Here is a 20,958-nt window from a genome sequence, read left to right on the forward strand (position 1 = left end):
AGGCGAGTAAATGGACGGTGTCAAACTGAAAGCTCCTGCATGGCAGAGGGAAGCTTTGAACAAACTGAAAGGGGAACTTGCAGGTGGGAAAATTTGCCGACTGTGTATCTGATAATAAGATAAATTAATGTGACAGACACAGTGTCCAAAATGTCCAACAAACCCATAAAACTTCAAGAAATGGCAAGAAAGCATGCAGCCCACTGAGCTTGCCGTCGCATACGGGTAGCGCGGGAGGCTGATGCAGGAGGCTAGCAGTCTTAGGCCAGCCTCCGGGCAGAAATTGATAAGATCAAGTATGTATACACAGGATGTATAAGTAGCTCCCAGGCCGGGAGTAGGAAGACAGAAATGAGACACAGAGAAGCCAGTCTGTGCCGTGAACTGGTTCAAAGTTGCTTATGATACTTAGGATTTTGTATTAATGGCAGTTATAGCTGGTCTGGGTAGCTGAAATGAAGCTATGTTCATTGATTTAACTGTAGTGTCCCTGCAGAAACGTGCCTCAGATACAGTCAGAGATAATTTATGAGTAATCATGGCCCAGGCACACAGATTCAGGTCACCCCAAATATCTTGTTCCAATACAGTCACAGTTTTATTATGTTTTTATAGTAATAAAAAACAATTTATAAATCAAGGCACTTTTTAAATATGTTGGTGGGTTACTGCCACCAGAAAGTTCTCTGCTGAGGGTTCCAGTGATGTCTGCTATACTTGGCTTTGGATTGTGAGAGTCAGTGGTTTGCTAATACGTCTCAAAGGTTGGGTCAGGCATAAGGATGAGGGACTGAAGGTAGCCCAAGATAATTTGGCTCTGGTATGCAGCATTTTAACTTCCAGTCATTTGGCCATTTTACCATAATACAAAAAGCACATTTCATAGACAGCTTCATTCTGCATAACTGGTATCCATTTAGAAATTCTTGTGAAGGCGGGGTTTAGGAAAATGTCTCTGTTTGTAAGCTTGTTACTGTGCATTGAGGGAGGTTTGTGCGTGAAAAAGTAATTCCAGCACTTGGCGGGGTGGGGAGTGAGCAGCAACACAGGTGAACCCTGGGGGGCTGCTGACCAGGAAGTCCAGGAGAAACTGTAGGTCGGGTTCCATGAGAAACCTTGTCTCAAAAGTTTTAGGTGGAAAAGAGGAAGATGCCTGATGTGGACCTTGAATTCCACACACACACATATATACCACAGGTGCATGTGCGTGTCCCACACACATGTACACATGCATGTACACCACACACACCAAAAACTAGAAATTGTAATGAGGTCAATAAAAGAAGGCATAGGAAAATTCATGTCTCAACACAAATGCAGCAGGGTGTTTGCTGGAGATACGGGCCGAATGTTGTTGACTTTAATTTTGACAAATTAAAATAATCAGCTACTGACATTAGCCCACTAAAGTTTTAGTCTTATGTTTTCCCTGTAGATATAATTATTCATCTTAATTTTAGTTCATAACTTCACTGTAAATTGAGGTTGACTTGAGTCGTTTAAGGGCTCCAGGTGTATTTGAGTAAGCATTTCACCTTACTCCGGGTCGGAGGATCTCGGTACCATTGGACAGAACGGCTAGAAACATCCCGCTTGCCTGCCCTGTGATCAATCTTCCTATGGGGCTATCTGGTGTCAGAAAGGCTTTACACGTACTTGAAGTTAGTCAACATGAGAATTGGACTTAAATTACTAAGCTAATTTTTCTTTCCAATCCTAGTCAACTAACTTGAAACAGAAATTAAAGGAGGTCTCATGTTTCTGGAATACCACAGTGCATGCACTCTGAGCAGTGTCTGTCCTTCGTTCCTTTGTTTCCTGTCATCTTTCTTAACACTATTGGGTTGAGGCATAAACACCTGCCTGTCGCTAATAGTAACTTTGAAGTCTGACTCGGTGCATTGGCTGTGCATTGGCAGCAGAGTGACTGTTAACGGTGTCTTGAGTCAAATCCAGATGTTTAATGCTCTTATCTTTGCGTATGTAATTAATACTTTAACTGATTTTTTTTTGCCATTATCAGGCTAGGTCATTTAAATATGTAAATTTCCATGGGTGCTTGCTGGACCTAATTTGCGAGACAAAAACAATTACTATTTCTGCAGAGGGCCTGGTCTTTAGGGCTCCTGCCCCTTCGTCCCTGCAGAGGTAAAGCTCAGCATGTGTTCAGCGTGGGCTCAGTGGGTCACCATATTCTCCTTAATGTCTTTACTGTGAAGCTTTGGATTTTACCTGGACTGCATCCTTCGGAGGCTTCAGTAAACTCCAAAATTATTGTCTAAGGATGAAGCATCCTCAATAAAAGCATTTCATGTATGAAATAATAGCAAATGGATATAATTAAAAGGGCATCCACTCTATTAATGTTTGCCCACAACAATTACTGAAGCACATATTTTCGTGGGGCTGCATTGTTTGTTTTTGTTTTTCCAGACCTAAATAAAATGACCTAGTAAGTGCGGCTAGCAAAACTTTAGTCTCAGTTCCTCAGACAAAAAGGAAACTTCAGGCAGAGAAGGTTACTTTAACCTTGCCAAACAGTGTCTGTGTGTTTATATCATCCCTCAGAATAGTCCCTGCAGTGTTAAGAATAAGCAAGACAAATGAGAACTCATTTACAAGCGAGACAGTGTATTTGTTCATGCAGATGTGAGCACAGTCTCATTTAGGGATGGTGGGTGTATTTCCAGCCCCTTTCCCCGCCCCCATACTGTTCTAGACATATAATTTCTATGCAAATCCAGGCAGCATATTTATAACAGAAGCAAATGTGGTGAATTACAGGAAAATAGGTGGAGATATTTTAAGTATTCGTTAAAGCTTTCAGGGCAAGAGAGTGAATTAAACTTCATAAGGCTGCTGTAAAAATAACTATTTTAGAATTTAAATGGATTGTATGATTTAGATCATGTTACAAATTTAATTTTGACACCAAAATGCAACCTCCAAAACATACTCCAAATGAGACTCATTTGTGAACTGTGACTGTGCCCACCAGGCAAAGCATTTAAAAATTAGGGCCTTAGCTCATTTTTTATTTTTCTTATGCAGAATTAAAAGTGGCCTTTCTGTTGCTAGTGTAAATTCTGTAACGATACCTGAGTTCAGTGGCAGATCACCTGTTTATCATGTACCAAGTCTTGGGTTCACTCCTCAGCTCCCCCCAAAAAAACAAATTTTATGGTTTGACCGTGTAGTATAGACTAAGATCCCTGTAGGTGAAATCTGGTGGACTTATCCACATGGGGAGTGTTGTATTCCTTACCTAGTCTACATGGTCACAGCCAAGTGTCTACAGCCTGCTCTCCTAAGTGTAATGGTATATCCTGCAGAGAAAAGGGAAACAGGGTAATATGAATATTAATCCATACTTTCAAAAGCCAAATTGTTATACCCAGTCCGTGGGGACCCCAAAAGACCACCAGGGAGATCAACTCACCAAAATACAAAAAGCAAGGTTTATTGTGTGCATATTACAAGCCAGCAGGGACCTCGTCAGAGCAGGAGCAAGAGGAGGTTCTTCCCCCCCACACCCCCACTTCCAGAGGTCACTATTTAAAGGCAAAAGCCAGAAAAGTTACATTAGCAGGGTGTAGGGTGACAGGTTTAATCCTGCTTGGCTGACATTTGTCTGGGGTGTCCTGGTGAAAAGCTATGGGTTTATGCTGGCAGGTGATCCTATCTACAATGGTTGGAACGTTAGCAATTTCTTTTGGATGGTCTGTTCCTGGGTGGTGCCTGGGTGGTCTCAGTTTGTGGTCTTTCTCGGACCCATATATTGCCTTAGGGTAAACTACTGAGACTTGGGCCTTTATTGAGCTTGTCGTGGCTGGGTCCCACACAAATCACTTCAGAGAGTCTTGAGGCAAGAGGCTCTGAAGGACCAGGCCAGCCTTGGGCTGCACAGTGAGATTGTCTCAGAACAAGTTAGTGAGATGGAATCTTCCAAACTTGCCTTAAAAGAGGAGAAGGTGCAGTTGGACCCTGACATTTTGTTAAGTACAGTGGTGGGATAAATGGTGATTCCCGGGGTGTGATAGGAAGAACACAAAATTCCCTTTCCAAAGAGGGGGCTGAATTCATATCCCCCCTTTCTCCTTCCCTCTCCCTTCCTCCCTCCTGTCCACCCCCTACTCACTCTCTCTCTCTCTCTCTCTCTCTCTCTCCCTACTCTCTCTCTCTCTCTCTCTCTCTCTCTCTCTCACACACACACACACACACACACACACACGTATTAGTTGCTTTCATTGTTGCTATTACAAATACCTCACAGAAGCAATGCAAAAATTTTAGCTCACAATTGAAGGGGAAGTCCTGGTGGCAGGAGAGTGGAGCCATTGGTCACATGACATCCACAACCTGGAAGCGCAAAGAGATGAGTGTTAGTTCTCTGCTTGAAGCGCATTCCTATGGAACAGATGGCCCTCTGGTGGCATCACATCTGATGAGAATCAGAACAGGAGCGTTTTTCTCGGTAGAGTGTCCGAGTCAGGAAAGGGCAGCAGGCTGGGAAATGGGCAAATGACGCCAGCTGGGCTCACGACTGTAGAGTCACTCTGCGGTCATTGGAGATGCCAGCTAGAATCACCACGCTCCTGTGAAGGCTCAGGCACTTGGAGGAGCCATTTGTCGGTCCTGTGGCTTGTGCTGGTTGCTGTGTTTGAAGTGAGAGAAGCTTGCAGCTGGCTGGGAAGTGTTCAGTTAGTGTTGTGCCCAAATCCGTGGTTCCCACAAGAGCCAACAAAGGAGACCGAGTCCCATATGGAAAAGCAAAGAGCCTTCATTTTAATCAAGTTTGCAAACTCGGTCTCTCCGCATGTCCAATGTATTGGAATAACCGGAGAGCCCCAAGCTCAATTAGAATTGGGTTTTTATAGTAGTAAAGATGGGGATGAGGGGGTCTCTGAGGTTCAGGACCCCTGATTGGCTGACATTTGTCTAGGGGTATCCTGGGGAAGTTCTGGCAGCTGTTTCTGTCTACAGTGCTTGGAATGCCAGGATTTCCTTTGAATGGTCTGCTCTTGGGTGGGGGTCGGGTAATCTAGACCTGCCAGGCATTGTCTCAGGGTAAACTATTGAGACTCAAGACTCCATTTAAATTCATGGATGTCCAGAGTCCCAGGTGATAATGGTTGGAGGAAATAAAGAACTTCCTTTCTACCCAGACTTAGATTATCATGGCTGGCCCTCACATTAAAGAAGTCAGCAGATTACACAAGCCAGTGCAACTGTGTGAAATGTTTATCTAATTATTCTTTATCAATAAATACCCAGGAGTCAGATGTCAGGGTGAGAACCTGAATAATCAGAGAAGCAGCGGAGACGCCAGTGATTATCTCTCTCTCTCTCTCTCTCTCTCTCTCTCTCTCTCTCTCTCTCTCTCTCTCTCTCAATCTTAAAGAGCTGAGAATCTTTCTAGACCCCTCCCTACTACTTCTGTATCTCTCTATTTGTCATTGGTCCTCCAAAATCCCCATGTTTAATTTTGGTCAGCTCGTAGTTAGCTCTGCCCTCTGGTTCAAAGTAAATTTAATTATCAGTCTCAGGGGTATCAGAATGCCATCAAAATATCCCACAACAGTGTGTTGGGGGTCCCGAAAGATGCAGGTCAGAAACAGCAGAGGATCAAGATTTCTGCCCCAGGCCACTCACAAGGCCAGATGGAGTTGCTTCTGTGTCAAAAGGCTTTAGAGTCCCTTTTGAAGTGCTGGTTAGAAAAACCTTCTCCTGGTTTGCCCTTCTTAAGTGTGGAACAAGGTTCTGCTTGAGTTCGGCCCTGCTCGAGAGGAAGTGATGCTGAAGATCACCTTTTCAAGAGTTTCCATTGACCTACTCCTGTGTCTTCCTGTCAGCCAACTCCTTCTGTCAACACACAACAGCCTGAGGAGTCCGTTAATCCTCTAGGGACCTCAGCTCAAGCAAAACTGGATCCTTAACTTCAAGGCAGAAATGATGATATTCACATCCTGGCTTGGTGGGTAGAGCACTTGCCGCTCAAATATGAAGACCTGAGTGTTCAAATCCCCAGCACCCTCACAAAGTCGGCTTGAGGTGTGTGTCTGTAATCTCAGCCAGGGTGCACAGACAGGTTGTAACCAGCTGCAAACCTAGTGAGCTCCGGTTCAGTGAGAAACCCTGTCTCCAAAAACTAAGATAGGGAAGCAATTGAGGAGCCTCCAGGCACATGCGCAGGAATGCTTGTGTGCACATGGAATGCCAGTATGAAGCAGAGCCGTGGTCTGTTAGAAATTGAGAGGAAGGCCTTGAGGGAAAGAACAAATGACACCCAAGTATTGGGGGCCGTAAGAAGCAGATGGTAACTGGTGTTAGATGTCAACCCAGTGGTGTCATGGTTATCCGATGGAGGATTAATCCTGCCCAGACGAGGTCTGCAGGACCATCGACTCTGAAAGCTGTTGCTTGCTTTTGCTGAAGCAGCTTGGTGTCTCCCCATTACCTGAATTGTAGTATGTAATCTCATGTGATATATTTATGTAATCTCATGATTGCATCTCAGTCTTACAGGCTCATGTATCTGTGAGTGGTCAGGAGGATGACCTTTTATTTAGCTTTATAATTCTGATATATAGAATATATACTGGGACTTACTTCATAACTGGATCTATTTGTCCTACACAGACTGTGAGCATTTAAAATCCTACCTTGTTCTTTTGCCTACTGAATAGCTTCCCTCACCCTATGAGACAGACCTTCAATGAGAGAATTTAGTCACATAGCCAGAAACCTTGGTTCCCACAGTGATATCCCTGTTCTGCTCCCTGAGATAGATTAGAAGCCGCCTCCCTACGATCATCTTCCATTTGGCAGGACACGCAGTCAGGAAAGGAGTCTTTCATATAGATCACATTGGGCCCTCCAAAGATAAAGGAACGTCCAAGCTCAGAGAATTGCCCATGTTTTGCGTGTGTATATAAACAGGAAACTTTGCAGAACTAGGGAGAAGGGCAGGAGAAGAATAAAGAAATGGATGCAGAAGAGTACATAGCGGAGAGTTCATTTCTCCCTCAAAGCCTTCTGAGACCCGCTCTCACTGTGAGCCTTCTGTCTGAACCCTGAGGGCACACTGAGTTGGCACTCGGAGGTAGGCCCCTGGTACCCAAGTGCTTGGGTGTGAGCGTCTCGAAGAGGCAATTGTAGTATATTAAAATAATCTTTAAATTATTGCATTTGTTTAGAGGGAGAAGGATCTTTAACATTCCACAACACACACACAGAGTCAACCTTCAGAACCGTCCTCTCCTTCTGCCATGTGGTACTTGCAGATAGAACACAGGCCAACAGCCTTGGCAACAAGTACGTTTTATTGGCCTAAAAGATATTTTTAACACACATTTTTAGCACAGGATTTAAAAGAAAGAGACGCAGGCAATGAATAAGACAGATCCGAGTGTGAATGTGAGTATGAGAGTCATCACTGTCTTAGCGTTAGCCTCGTGGACCGTTTGATGACGCAGTTTATGTGACAAGATGTTGCCTAAAAACATTTTCTCCCTTTTCTTTCTCTTCCTTATAAGTTAGCTTTCTAACACTGTATGGTGACTCTGAGCCACTGTGGTGGTTAGAATGAAAATGGCCCCCATAGGCCCATAGAGAGTGGCACTATTAGGAGGTGTGGCCTTCTGGGAGTGGGTGTGGCCTTGCTTTGAGGTTTCAAATGCTCAAGCTAGGCCCAGTGGCTCACTCTCTCTCCCTGCTGCCTCCCAATCCAGATGTAGCTCTCAGCTGCCTCTCCAACACCATGTCTGCCTGCATGCTACCATGCTCCCCACCATGATGATAATGGACTGAACTTCTGAGCTGTAAACCAGCCACAATTGATGTTTTCCTCTATAAGAGTTGCTGTAGTCATGGTGTCTCTTCACAGCAATAGAAACCCTAACTGAGACAGAGGTCTTAGATGGGATTATCATCATGATAAGATAGGAGCCCCTAGGTGCTTGGGAGCCAACAAGGGCTTGGGATATGCCTTAATGGTTAAGTGGTGTTTATGGTGCGAGTTCGAGGAAATTGGGGGTTTAAAATGGGTGGGAAAGAAGAAAGCCCCTGAGTAAATATTGTTGGGCTAGAATTATTTTTTAAGATTTATTTATTTATTTGTGTGTGTGTGTGTGTGTGTGTGTGTGTGTGTGAGTCTGTGGGAATATGAGTACAATGTATGGGGGGGGGCTCACGAAAGCGGACATGGATGTCCTGGAACTTGATCTTTGTGAGCCACCATATGGCTGCTGGGATTCTGACCATGTAAGTGGCTTCAACCAGGTTCCTACGTGAGGGACTCCTTTTTCTTCTTTTGCCTGATCCACTCTCCTGTCCACCTCTTCCTGGGCACTAATAGCCCCTTGTGTAGTCTCTGGTCTCTGCTTTCTCCTTTCTTAGAGGCTGCTGTATCTAGGAAGAGTAATCTGACTGCATAGACTTGTAGTTGTTATTCCTAAAGTGACCTCATGTGGTACATTGACTGAACACAGGTCAGCCATGTCTTTGGTGGGTAGTCCTTCCTTCACAAGGACTCTCCTAGCCCCTGGACCACAGGTTTCCACTAGTCAATGGTAGGAAGAAAGCTCTGGGAAGCTGAACCACCAAGGCTCTGAGCCAGGGTATTTGTGCCTATGGGTTCAAGTCCACACTCCTAGACCTGGTAGAGACATGGTATGTGTGAAGTTCCAGAGTGTAACCACTGTGGACACCCGTCCTCTGGCTCCCCACAGCTGCTGAAGAGGAAGTGAGCAGAAAGTGCTGGTTCCAGACTCAAAATAACTATATTAACACAGAAACTATATTAATTGCAATACTGTTTGATCAATAGCTTAAGCATATTTCTAACTAGCTCTTATATCCTAAACTAGCCCATCTCCATTTATCTGTGCATCACCACGAGGTTGTAGCCTACCCACAAAGTTTCGACAGGCTCAGGCGGAAGCTTCTGTCTCCTGTTGCGGCTTCATGGCTACCCTCTGACTCTGCCTACTATCTCCCAGCATTCAGTTTAGTTTTCCTGCCTAACTCTATTCTATCACAGGTCACAGCAGCTTCTGTATTCATTAATCAATAAAAGTAACACATATACAGAAGGACCTCCCACACCATCAGATGGCATGTGTTTGTCCTGAGGAGTCTGCATTTGACCACGTGGGTTTAAAAATATTTTAAGCAAAAGTCATATGACACAAACAAGTTTTATTGGATTGCTGTTGTTTTTAGACTTCAATCAGGGATAGGCAAAGGGTAGGGTAATTCACCTCTCATAGAGAATACTCAGTGAGAAAATTTCCTTTTCTTAGCTGTCAGGAACAAACATTTGTAGAGAGTGTATTTTTATAAAGCAAAACATCTGGACACATGATACATGAAAGCTGGAGAGAATGAGCTCACAGCATTTAGCTCAGTGGTAGAGCTTGTGTCTTGCATGCTTGAGGCCCTGGGTTCAATTCTCAGAACCAGGAATAACATAAAATGTAGCATCCACAGATACTAGCAAATATTAAGGAGGTTGTGGAAAATGGGAAACTTTATACATTGCTAATAAGAATGTAAATGGCACCTTAACTGGTATCTTGGCCTTCAGTAGCATCTACCAGTTCCTTGAGTAGTTAAACACAGAATTCCATGATCAAGAAATTCTGCAACCCGAAAGAAATGAATATGTCTGTATACATCTGTACACGGGCTTGTCATCATGGTCCATGCTTGTAATCCCAGCACTAAGAAGGCTGAGTGAGGCATGAGATCTCAAAAGAGTGTGTGTGTGTGTGTGTGTGTGTGTGTGTGTGTGTGTGCGCATGCGTATGTATATACACACATTATTCGTAACAACTCACATATTCATTGGTGACCAGATAAATATGACATGATTATTTTAGCTGTCTTTCTGTGATTGTGTCAGAATACCTGAAATATATCAGCTTAAAAAGGAAAAAGGTTTCATTTGGGCTCATAGTTGCTGAAATTTCAGCCCATGGTTGCTTGGCCCTGGTGCTGTGGGTGGTGGGAGCACAGCACATCATTGTGAGAGTCTTTGGCAGTGGAGCCTTGTTCATCTTAAGACAGCTGGGAAGCAAAGAGAGACGGAAGGTGGCCAAGGTCTCCATATCCCCTTCAAGAAGGTATTAGTGGCCTAACTTCCTAACTCTATGGCTTGCCTTCTGAATGTCCTGTCTCCTCCAAGGGTCCAAAAAGCTGAAGGCTAGGCCTTCAGTACATGGGACATTTCGAGGGACTTCTCCCATCCAGATGCCAACATAGGTGGATCCATACAGTAGGGGGGTAGATGGCAGTAGAAAGAATGGACCAGAGATGCATGCCAAGCATGGGTGAGCCTTGCAGCACGCTCTGAAAAGGCATCTAGATATGGGAATACACATGGTGATTCCATCTGTTGATATGTCCAGCAAACCTGTAGACCCAAGAGTTCCCTGGACACTGGAGCAGTTGTCCGGGGGCTAACGGAATCGTCCAGGGGTCTGAAGGCAACATCTGGAGGTTAGGCAAATTGGCTGGAAATTGGAATAGTCTGAGGAACTTGGGGAGCCATTTGGGGACTGAAGTTGTCATCTAGGGACTGGGGGAGTCATCTGGAGGCTAAAGGATTTGGGTGGAAGAGAAGTGACTGCTAATAGGGCTTTTTTGAGAGAGAATGAAAGCTGTTAGCAATTGTGAGAGTAATTGCGCAACTGTGATTAGACTGAAGACCATTGGTATGCAAACTCTAATGAGATTAATTGAATTGCACACTAATTGTGTGTCTCCTTAATACTGTTATTTTTAATCTCTTCCAATATCTTGGCATTTTGTTTCCAGGACTACTGCTACATCTGAAGCTTTGGGCTGTAGAATTTGGGTCAAGAAATGTGTAGGTCCCTGGGGTCTGAAGTACCATAAAATAAGGGCAGTTTTTAAGGCCCTATTGGGAAATATTGCTTAACTGTGCCTGGAATCGCTGCCTGAAGCTTTGTAGCAGGTGTCGTTGTCTGTGCTGAACTCCAGGTCAGCTCTCCACAGCACACTCCATAGTCAAAAACACATTGATTAAATGTGCTCACACAGAGACTTGAAGAACTCTTCAAAGTTTTAGAACTATATATATCGTGTGTATGTTCATATGTGTATTCAAGTTTGTGTGTGCATACATGTGGGAGCCAGGGTTGGTATCAAATGTCTTCCTTCGTCTCTCTCCACCTATTTCTTTTGAGGCAGTATCTCTTACTGAGACTGGAACTCACTGCTTCAGCTATCCTGGCAGGCCAGAAGCTCCAGGGCTCCTTCTGGGTCCCCTTAGATGACAGGCATGCAACTTCTCTCCCTCCTGGTTTTGTACCAGTGTGTTAGTACCAGCCTGCCCACATGGTTACAATTATGTAACAAACACTTTACCAGCTGAGTTATCTCCCAGCCCCTGAAAGTATCTTTTGAGGCGTGTGTTTTTACCATTTACTGGGCAGCCTCAAGAGGCATTCCTCTGGGGCTGATTTTCTTCTCCCTCACTGTCCCCACCATCCTGCTGATTCTCGCTTTTTCAGTCCCTGGACAATGGACAATGTCCAGCAGATCCTCCACTATTCTGGTCACTTTCCACTCTCCGAAGGTCAATCAGGTCTGTCTTAAAACCATCCCATGCCCAACTGAAATCATTTCCTCCTCCCTCTGTGTGACTCCCAGATGCCAACCCTTACTCTTCAAGGCCTGACTCCTCGGTGCTGGGAGCTGAGAATTGTGCTGATGGTGTCCCTGTGCTACCTTCTCACAGTTAACGTTCTCCTTTGTCTTCCACAAACCTGACATGGCCTGCGCGCCTTGTGGTGGCAGGGTCAGAGGCCACTTCACATCAGGGGGTTTCACACTCCCTTCCCAGTTCCTTGATGCCCAGGACTGGGTACTGACTCAAGCTCCTTGGCCATGTCTTCCCCAGTGATGTTCTGGTAAATGCTTGACAGCGCAGGGGTAGGGACTGAGGGTGTGACGTGTCTGTGTGTTGTTGGTTGTTTTTACTCTTTTCTCTTTTGGGAGCCCACCACTCAGCTCCCACATAAATCACAATGAGGCTTATTGTTACCTATAAATGCCTTGCCTTAACTTTGCTTGTTTCTTGCCAGCTTTTCTTAAATTATCCCGTTTATCTTTTGCCTCTGGACTTTTATCTTCTCCTATCTCTGGATACCTTTCCTTACGTCCTACCCCGTGGCTTGCTGTGTAACCGGGTGGCTGTCCCCTGGAGTCCCCCCTCTCTCTCCTAGATCTCCTCTTCCCAGATTTCTCCTCCTGTTTGTTCTGTCTGCCTGCCAGCCCCGCCTACAGTTTCTCCTACCTATTGGCTGTTCAGCTCTTTATTAAACCAATCAACTGTTTTAGACAGACGTAACAAATCTCTAATATTCCACAACACCTGTGTGTGCGTAAATCTATTTCATGCTCTGCTGTGAAGTGAATCCATAATCTACAAACAAGAACACACTGTGCAGTGTTCTTCATACAGGTCCCGTGTGGTCAAACAGTTCTTCCAGAAGGCTGGAGCTGATTTGTCCTTCACTTTCTGTCTGCTTTCATCCTATGGTTATGGCTTGCAAATGAATATAGTGTTATTTTCCTTTAAGAAATGAGACAGAGGGAAGCACAGGCGGACATGGGAGCCTGCCTGTCAGTGCCAGCCCCTCCCTTGTTCAGACACAGGCCGTGATGCTGTTTTCTGCTCTTGCAGGTACTGCAGTGGACTGCGTTCTGAAACTATTTCAACTCCAGAAATAAGCAGTTCACACATTTTAAGTTCCATGCTGTTCTTAGTAGCAAGCCTCACAAACTAGCTATGCTATGAACTCCTTCCGACCCTTAGCCAACAGTGACTGCTGTCACTGTCAGGTCAACTGCCATATTGCCAGACTCATACGCAGGCAGCCCTTAGTCTGCTTAGTAACAGTGCTGAAGCATGAGCTGTCAGGGGAGGCTTGGGCAGTAGACAAGGAAGGCGGCATGAACGCTGGCTAGTGTATCGCTGGCCACCTTGTCAGCGTACACAGAAACAGGAATGTGTGTAGGCTTTGATCCCATCCGCAGTTTCCGGCTTCCCCTGCATGTCTCAGAGGTTAGGGGAGATTCCTACAGTAGAGTTCAAGTTTTTTGCAATTAGAATGTAAGGCGTCTGGGCACACAGCACACCTGCAGTGTGCTCTGCACTGTCAGCCTAGGAAGGGCAGTCAGCAAAGCAATGGATCAGGTCCAGTCTGTAGCATATGCCAATTTCAAGCTGCCAACGTGATCCTTATTGAATGCAGTTTAAACAAGCTGTCCAGAGTTATGCTGGATCTCCCACCATGCCGGTAAATGCAAAAGCTGTGTGCAATGATAATAACAAAGGGCAGGGAAACAATGAAGTGGAGAGGTGTAGTTTTTATTACCCTTGTTTGTAATATCATTGTAAGCATATGTAATTTTACTTTTAATAGTGGCCGAGTTTGAATCCCTACTAAGTTCAGAATTGGTGGGCAGATAGACTTGAGAGCACACCACCCTCCCCCACTGCTGTCTCTCACCAGAAGTGTCTTCACCCTTGGAGTGCCCTCTGCCTGCCAATAGCCTCCTGACACACAAGCAAGACACCAGTGACCACGCAGGCTGCATCCAGGAGCAAATCAGCGTGCAGGCCAGCGGCTGTGCAGCTCATATGACTCAGCCTCAGCCAGGGACCGCACTCAACAGTTGCCTTCCTGCCAACACCCTCTATGAGCTTGCCACGGGTGCCACCCCACCCCCACCCTTGGAAAGTAATCTTTTCACATTTTCACAGAAGCTAGGAGACAGGGCATTCCCCCATAGCAGCCAACACCTTACTCCCAAGGCTGGCGCTCCCTGCTGGTATGATAAAGACTTCTAGAGTCAGCTGAGACATCTGCCTCCTAATTAGTCCCAAATGGAAACATTACTGTCTGTAGAACGTGGGATACTTGATGCCTCTTTTAGCATCCTTAACCCTTAACTAATAACAGCACATCTTGCTATATGTACGCAGTTTTATTTCATATTGTCAGCTTTGAATCTAGTTTCAGCATGTCTTCCATTTAACTAAAATCCCTTTCTCCCTGATATGGCTTGACTCTCAAGTACCCACTGGAGGTTTGTGGTTAAGGCTTGGTCCCTGGCCCGAGGACCTGCTGGGAGGTGGTAGAATAGCTAGGACTTGGGGCATGTCTTAAGGGTACATGGGTGCTTGTCCCCTTCCTCTCTCCTTTACTCACCAGAGTAAAGTCCCTTGTGAGTCCCTTGAGCAGTTCCTCCACCCTCCACCTCTTTCTTCTGCCATGATAAACTGAGCCAACACAGGCCCAAAGCAGCCCCGCCAAACTGAAGCCTCTGAAGTGAGAACCATCTCCTCTTAAAGTTTGTTCTGCTCAGGTGCTTTGCAGCAACTGAAAGCTGACAAACACCTTAGAATGCTCATTTCATTGCACACAGGCACACATAAAATGCATCTTTCAAGAGAATCTTTCTTCCTTCAGTGAGATGCATAATTAGTGGTGTGGTTCCCCCAACACGCAGATCCCAGCTTTGTTTGATAGCATCTTGGTCCTTAGCTAGTTTAACTAGCAGAGCAAAGGAATGCCGGTCTTCCCGAGCCAGGCAGCCTTCTATAGATAGACAGGAGTCTTGCAGCCCTGAGGTGGAAGAACTTGAATTGCTCTGAATCTGATCTCATCAAGGCTCTGAAAGGTCACAGAAGGAAAGGCAGCAGGTGTGTAGAGGCTCACTCAACCAGTACACCTCCTGCAGCAGTGAGTATTCCAACAGGATCCAGGGAAGCAACAGGCAAGGGTTGAGGGGGAGCCCAGGGATGCGAAGTGTTTGTCTAGTGTGTGCAAGGCCTGGGATTGGGACTGGAAGAGAGGTTGCTTTTTAAAAAGGGCTGGTGAGATGGCTCCATAGGTAAAGGCTCTTGCTGCCAAGTCTGATGGCCCAAGTTCAGTCCCCAGGACCCACATGATGAAAGGAGAGAACCAAACCCTGTAGGCTATCCTCTGACCTCCAGACATGTGTGCTCACACACACACACACATACACACACACACACACACACATGCACGCACACACAAATGTAGTAAATAATAATAAAAAATCAATAAAGTGTGCATCCAGATCTGCTGAGCAGCTTTGTGTCTGAGTGGAGATGGCCCCTGTAAACATGACATAACACCAGAAAATACTAGAGAATGATTTACTACTTTCACCATGTAGAAACTTCAGCCTGTATGTGGCAAGAGATCTCAGAACTGGGTTAAAGTACAAGAGATGCTCAGGGACCATCTCCTTCTCTCACATAGCGCGGCTGGCCGGCGTTGTCCCGAGACAGACATCGGGTTTATTGGATTGAACCCTGCGCAGTGTGCAGTTGGAATCAGTGAACAGCCTGAGGCAAAGTTAAATGTTACCATCGAAATACGAACATCTGTGATACAAGAAGAAGCAGGAAACTTGGGGGTTTAAGACTTCAGTAAACCCCGCAGTCTCATTATTAAGGTGTTGTGTGGTGTGTGTTTACACTGTAGTGGTTTTGTTTCTTAGCACCGCCAGCTGCTCCACGGCCCCTCTGCATCATTAACTAGAAACTGGTTTCCAGCCAATGGAAAGTACGGATGTTGGATCCACATGTGCCAGTGCAGGGTACTATGGGTGGAAATGGTGCTGTTCAGTCAGCGGGCTTTTCTTCTCGTCCCACACCGATAGGAAGGTGGGGGCTACTCCGCCCTCAGAGTCAGTGACAGGGAAGCCTTAGCGAGGCTGTTCCACACACTAAAGCTCCAGCTTTTGCCCTAATGTTTCTGTATCCGTTTCTTGCGTCTCCCAAGTCACTGGAGGTGTGGCTTCCGGCCAGCTGTGTTGGTCATTAGCAAGCCCTTTCTGTGAGTGTCAGACTCCACAGCAGACACTAGTAAGACCTATTTTGTTCCCAAGTCTACTTGAATGTGGGGCAGCTACTCTTTCTGCTCACATGAGCACTTGTGTAAATATGGGTGTAGTCAGTTCTGAGTTAGGGGTGTAGCTTGGTGATAGACTGTTTGCCAGGCATGAACAAAGCCTTGACTCCAGTCTCCAGCGCCACCAAGCATGGCAAAAACAAAAGACGATAGTTGCAAGCCTTCCCCTGTGTTCCGTCTTATCTTTGGTTTTCAGCCCATGGCCTACTTAGGACACTACCACACTTAAAAAGTAGTGTGTGCTTATTAGATGTGACAGTGACCAGTGTGATCCTGGCATGCCACATACTCAGGAAAGTCAAAACTGAAGGAGACATTTGACTTTTGAGGCTTCCTAAGGCCAAAGCAGACACTGGCTAACGAAAGCCAAACTTCAGTTCTTTTCGCATACAGTGTGTAATCTGGTAAAGTGCAGAGGACACAGCAGGCAGCTTCTATAAGATGGAGTGCAGTTGAGGAGCAAACACCAGAAGAAGTAGATCCTGGTCAGCATCAGGTCAGACACAAAGCCATCAAGGTACTTTTTCCTCATTAGAATGGAAAAAATAGTAATTAGTAGTAACGGGTAAGAATGTTTCAGAAAGAGTACATTGTCTTCCTCTCATTGAAAGGCAGTCAGACAATATTTGCTCAAAGCTTAAAATGCTCACCTCTGGTCCCCAGTGTGTCCTGGGCATGCCTACCCTCCAGGGATCCTCCAGATTGGAACAGCATCTCTTTTGTATTTCTTTGTCTGAAGCCCAGGGTGGCCTTGAATTCATGCTCCTCCTGCCTCAGCCGCCTGTGTTCTGGGATCAGAGATATGTGCCACCATGCCTGGCTTATAGTGTTAGTCCTCATGGCAAAGAATCAAATGTGATCACTGGAGAATGGGAAACAATGGGGAGGTGTGTGCCTGTGGCTAGTAAAGGCATATGTGACCTGCAGTACCGCCTGGGAAACACAGCTCCGCAGCACCACGACATCCGTCCACGGAGACAGGAGGGTCGTGACATACTTTACTTCATATTTCTTCACGTTAGATTTTATTATGGTACACATCTATTACTGATGTGGGATTCCCATCTATAGGCTGTGAATATGTTTTATTGTCATTAGAGTCTGCTTTGGGCCTATAGACAGAGCAGAATAGAGCAAGGCGGGAAATCCAAACAGAGATGTAAAAAGAGAGTAGGCAGAGTCAAAGAGACACTATGTAGCTTCTGAAGGAGACAGACACACAGGAACCTTGCCGGTAAACCACAAGTAAGTAAAATAACAGAAATGGGTTAATTTAAGATATAAGAGCTAGCTAGAGATACGCCTAAGTGATGGCCAAGCAGTGCTGTGATAATATAGTTTCTGTATAATTATTTCAGGTCTGGGCAGCCAGGAAACAAATGAGCAGCCTCATTTGTTACATATTACTAGTTAATTTTACAAAAGCTTTAAACAAACTAGAACCAGGCTAGACTGAACCATGGGAGGGAAAGTTCCATGTAGGAAGCAAAAGTGGACTCTTTGTCAGTCCATCCAACAAAGCCTCCAGAGACTACGAGGGAAAGTAAAGCAGAATATTGGCTGCATGGGTGAGGGCAACCGGAGAAGCAAAGGGCATAATGGCCGCACGGAAGCCACAGTGAAGAAACAAGGAAAGACTCGGGTTAGAAAGAACTGCCACATCACAGGCTCTGACTTGCAGGAAGTCTGCAGAGAGGACAGACTTCCTTTTCTGCAGAGGGCACAGGATAGTCCTAAGCATGTTCCTTGCTTTCCATCTTGTTTGAGACAAAGTCTCACATTGTTCACCACTGGGTATGCCAGGCTAGCTCTCCACTGTGTGTGCCAGGCTAGCTCCCCACTGTGTATGCCAGGCTAGCTCTCCACTGTGTGTGCCAGGCTAGCTCTCCACTGTGTGTGCCAGACTAGCTCTCCACTGTGTGTGCCAGGCTAGTTCTCCACTGTGTATGCCAGGCTAGCTCTCCACTGTGTGTGCCAGGCTAGCTCTCTCCTGTGTATGCCAGGCTAGCTCTCCACTGTGTGTGCCAGGCTAGCTCCCCACTGTGTATGCCAGGCTAGCTCCCCACTGTGTATGCCAGGCTAGCTGCCCACTGTGTATGCCAGGCTAGCTCTCCACTGTGTGTGCCAGGCTAGCTCTCCACTGTGTATGCCAGGCTAGCTCTCCACTGTGTGTGCCAGGCTAGCTCCCCACTGTGTATGCCAGGCTAGCTCTCCACTATTGATTAGTTAGATTTCAATTAATCCACTGATAAGTTTTGTATAGAAAAAAAAACTGATAGATTAAAAAACAGATTAATGATGATTTAGGAAAATTGTAACTATCTTTTTAAAAAATACAGTAATGAGAGAGAATTCCTGTTCAGAGCAGATTGTTCCAGAGTCGCTCCTTGAACTGCTAAAGCCCGTGGGAATATTCATAGTTAAAGACCAGGAAAAATAACATCCTGACTCCTCTTTAGCCACTTTGACACTGCAGATCTTTGACTCAGTTATCTTGGGTCCTTTCACCCTTCAAACCGTTTAACCTCAGGAGCGACCTTGTTGGGGCTGAAGAGATGCTCAGTGGTTCAGTTCCTAACACTCTGATAGTGGCTCACGACTGTGTACATCACTCAGCTGGAGCATCCATGGGATGGACCAAGTATGTCACTAATACAGGTTCTGTAGAACCAAGCACGTGTCCCAAGTCCTGAGTGTCAGGACTCTCAGCTTTGCATTGTGAACTGCCAAATCCTGGAACACGTCATTAATCCAAAGCAGAGAAATGTGGCACCGGGTACACTTCGTGTCCCCACCCGTGGTACCTGGTCTCAGCTTAGAGGTCACGTTTTCAAAAAGTGCCGTGGCCAGTCTGCACTAGGTAGTGTCTGTGGGTTGTGACTCCTGGCAGGGCTGGCTTAAAGAGGTAGTTTTCAAGATGTGAGAGCAAGGAGGAGGGTCACGGAAGAGCAGAGCAAGCCCAGAGACTTCTGTGACCCCACAAATGTCAGACTCAGCCTCTTCCAGGGTCTTGTTGAGGGGACGTCTCAGCTTAGGGGTGCGAACTGATCCTCCTGTGGCATCTGTGAGCCTTGCTAGCTCACGGACAGGCCGACCACAGGTGTCGTCTGCACACTCTACTTGTAGTCTAGATGTAGCATTAACCCCTGCTGCCTTTCCCCCTCTTAGTCCCTTTACAGGTAACTGCCAGGAAAAACCCACATTTTCAACACAAATAGAAGGGAAATAAAATTCAAGAGAAAGAAAGAAATTAGAGAATTAGAATGAGCTGGGTAGAAAATGGGCACTCCAGAAAGTTCTTGGTGCTTTGAAATTGGACTTTTTTTTTCCAATAAACACCGAGGCTCCTGTCCCATGCCCTGTGGCCAAGGGCAGCCCCTGGCTCCAGGCCCTCCTCTTTCTCCTTCCTCTTATCAGCCCTGTGAGATCGGTGCAATGAGTTTGTTAAGCTGTTACCAGTATTTCTGTAATAATGAGCCACGTGGACCTTGATTGGCAGAGGCCTTTACTCCTGTTTTGTTTGAGGTGAGCACAGCCGCCACTCAGGTTCCACTCAGCTGTGTGGAACAGGAAAGGCAGGGTCTGAGAGTCACTGCTGTGTTGCTAAGCCCGTGTCAAAGTGACCAGCCTGTCTGAGCCACCTCCCAGGAAATCCGACCAGCAGCCTGGGAAGTGTGTGGTGAGGACGGGGAGAACAGGACTTGTCTGTCCTGTGGTGACACCAGTGTGGGCCTTAGAACACCTCCCGCGCCCTAACTTGGACCACCGTGCAGGGCCCTCTCCTGATGTCACGCTGCTGTTTACTGACTCCTGACTTTGCCTCTCTTACAGCCGACCCTCTGGTGGGCAGCATTGCCACACAGTACATGACCAACAGAGCCGAGCACGACCGGATGGCCAGACAGTGGACCAAGCGGTACGCCACCTAGGGGCCTCCATGTGCCAGCTGTGTGCAAGCACATTCACCAAGTGCATCAATAGCCCGCCTGCCCCTCCAGACCTCCGTTCTGTTTCCTGTTTTTATTAAATTTTGAACTGTTTTGTGATGGTATGTCATTTGACCCTCCTTCTTCCTACCCTCACCCTCCTCCCCTTCTCTCTGGCTCTCTTTTCTCCCTTTTATTCTGTTAACTTGAAAGAGTTGGGATTCCCCCCACTTCAGTGTGGATGGGAGCGTCTGTTTTAAGTGCAAACCATGTCAGCTCTGTGCTAGTAAGAGCTTTCCTACAAGCTTTGTATTACTGTGTGGTTTGGGGTTTTTTTTGTTGTTGTTGTTTTGTTTTATCTTTTTTTTCTTTTATGTGCTCTTCAGAAAAACACACATTCAGAATTATATCTCGTTTCTACTTAAAGGTAGTGCTTAGGGTTAATTTTTTGTACTGAAGTCTTTATTGGTGGGTGCATGCTACTGGGAACAAGGTTTTGTACAAAAGGTCCAATCAGAATCACTGTGCGTTACTGAGACCCTGTTTATCACAAGCCTTCTGTCCCCCACGCAGAAGACTGTTAGACTGAACAAAATAATATGTATTTTGATTTACTTAAGTGCTTGTAAATTTCTTAGGGACCTGCCACTGTTGACTGTGGATCGGTTGATGTACACTTGTATTATTAATGCCTCAATAAATCACTGTGGCGGATCAATGCCCTTCTGCACCGGCCTTTGCTTTGTGTGCTCGTGACCCCCGTAGCCGCACACACACCGAGACCTACCCCTCCTCAGTCCCTTAGTTTCCTGTCTCCTTCCCTCCCTTGGAGGAGCGAGCTAAGGCCCTCTGAAGTGGAGCTGCTGATTAGCATGTGGGAGCTCTCCAGCTGCCTGGTGATTTCATGGTCATTTCAGACCCTGGCCCTCCTCCTTTCTATTACAGCCGTCTTCATTCAGCGGTGACAATATGACCGTAATAACAGCCTGCTTGTGAACGTGCGTGCTGAGCCGATGATGCGCCCAGTTGCTTTCAAGTTCATCGTTTTCTGTTTC

General features: G+C 46.1%; 1 protein-coding gene across 2 annotated transcripts in view; it reads left to right on the top strand.

Moving 5' to 3' along the window:
• Ube2e2 (ubiquitin conjugating enzyme E2 E2) overlaps positions 1-20,621 on the top strand; it is a 275,412-nt gene extending 254,791 nt beyond the window's left edge. For both annotated transcript variants that reach the window (XM_085687893.2, XM_085687894.2), the window contains one exon: positions 19,809-20,621. In XM_085687893.2, coding sequence (XP_085544019.1) covers positions 19,809-19,906 — 98 coding nt within the window. In that variant the 3' untranslated portion in view covers positions 19,907-20,621. The remainder of the gene's footprint in view (positions 1-19,808) is intronic.
• Positions 20,622-20,958: the final 337 nt, after the last annotated feature.

The sequence above is a fragment of the Myodes glareolus genome, chromosome 5 (genome assembly GCF_982192425.1).
Source record: "Myodes glareolus chromosome 5, mMyoGla1.1, whole genome shotgun sequence".
In the NCBI taxonomy this organism is placed as follows: domain Eukaryota; kingdom Metazoa; phylum Chordata; class Mammalia; order Rodentia; family Cricetidae; genus Myodes; species Myodes glareolus.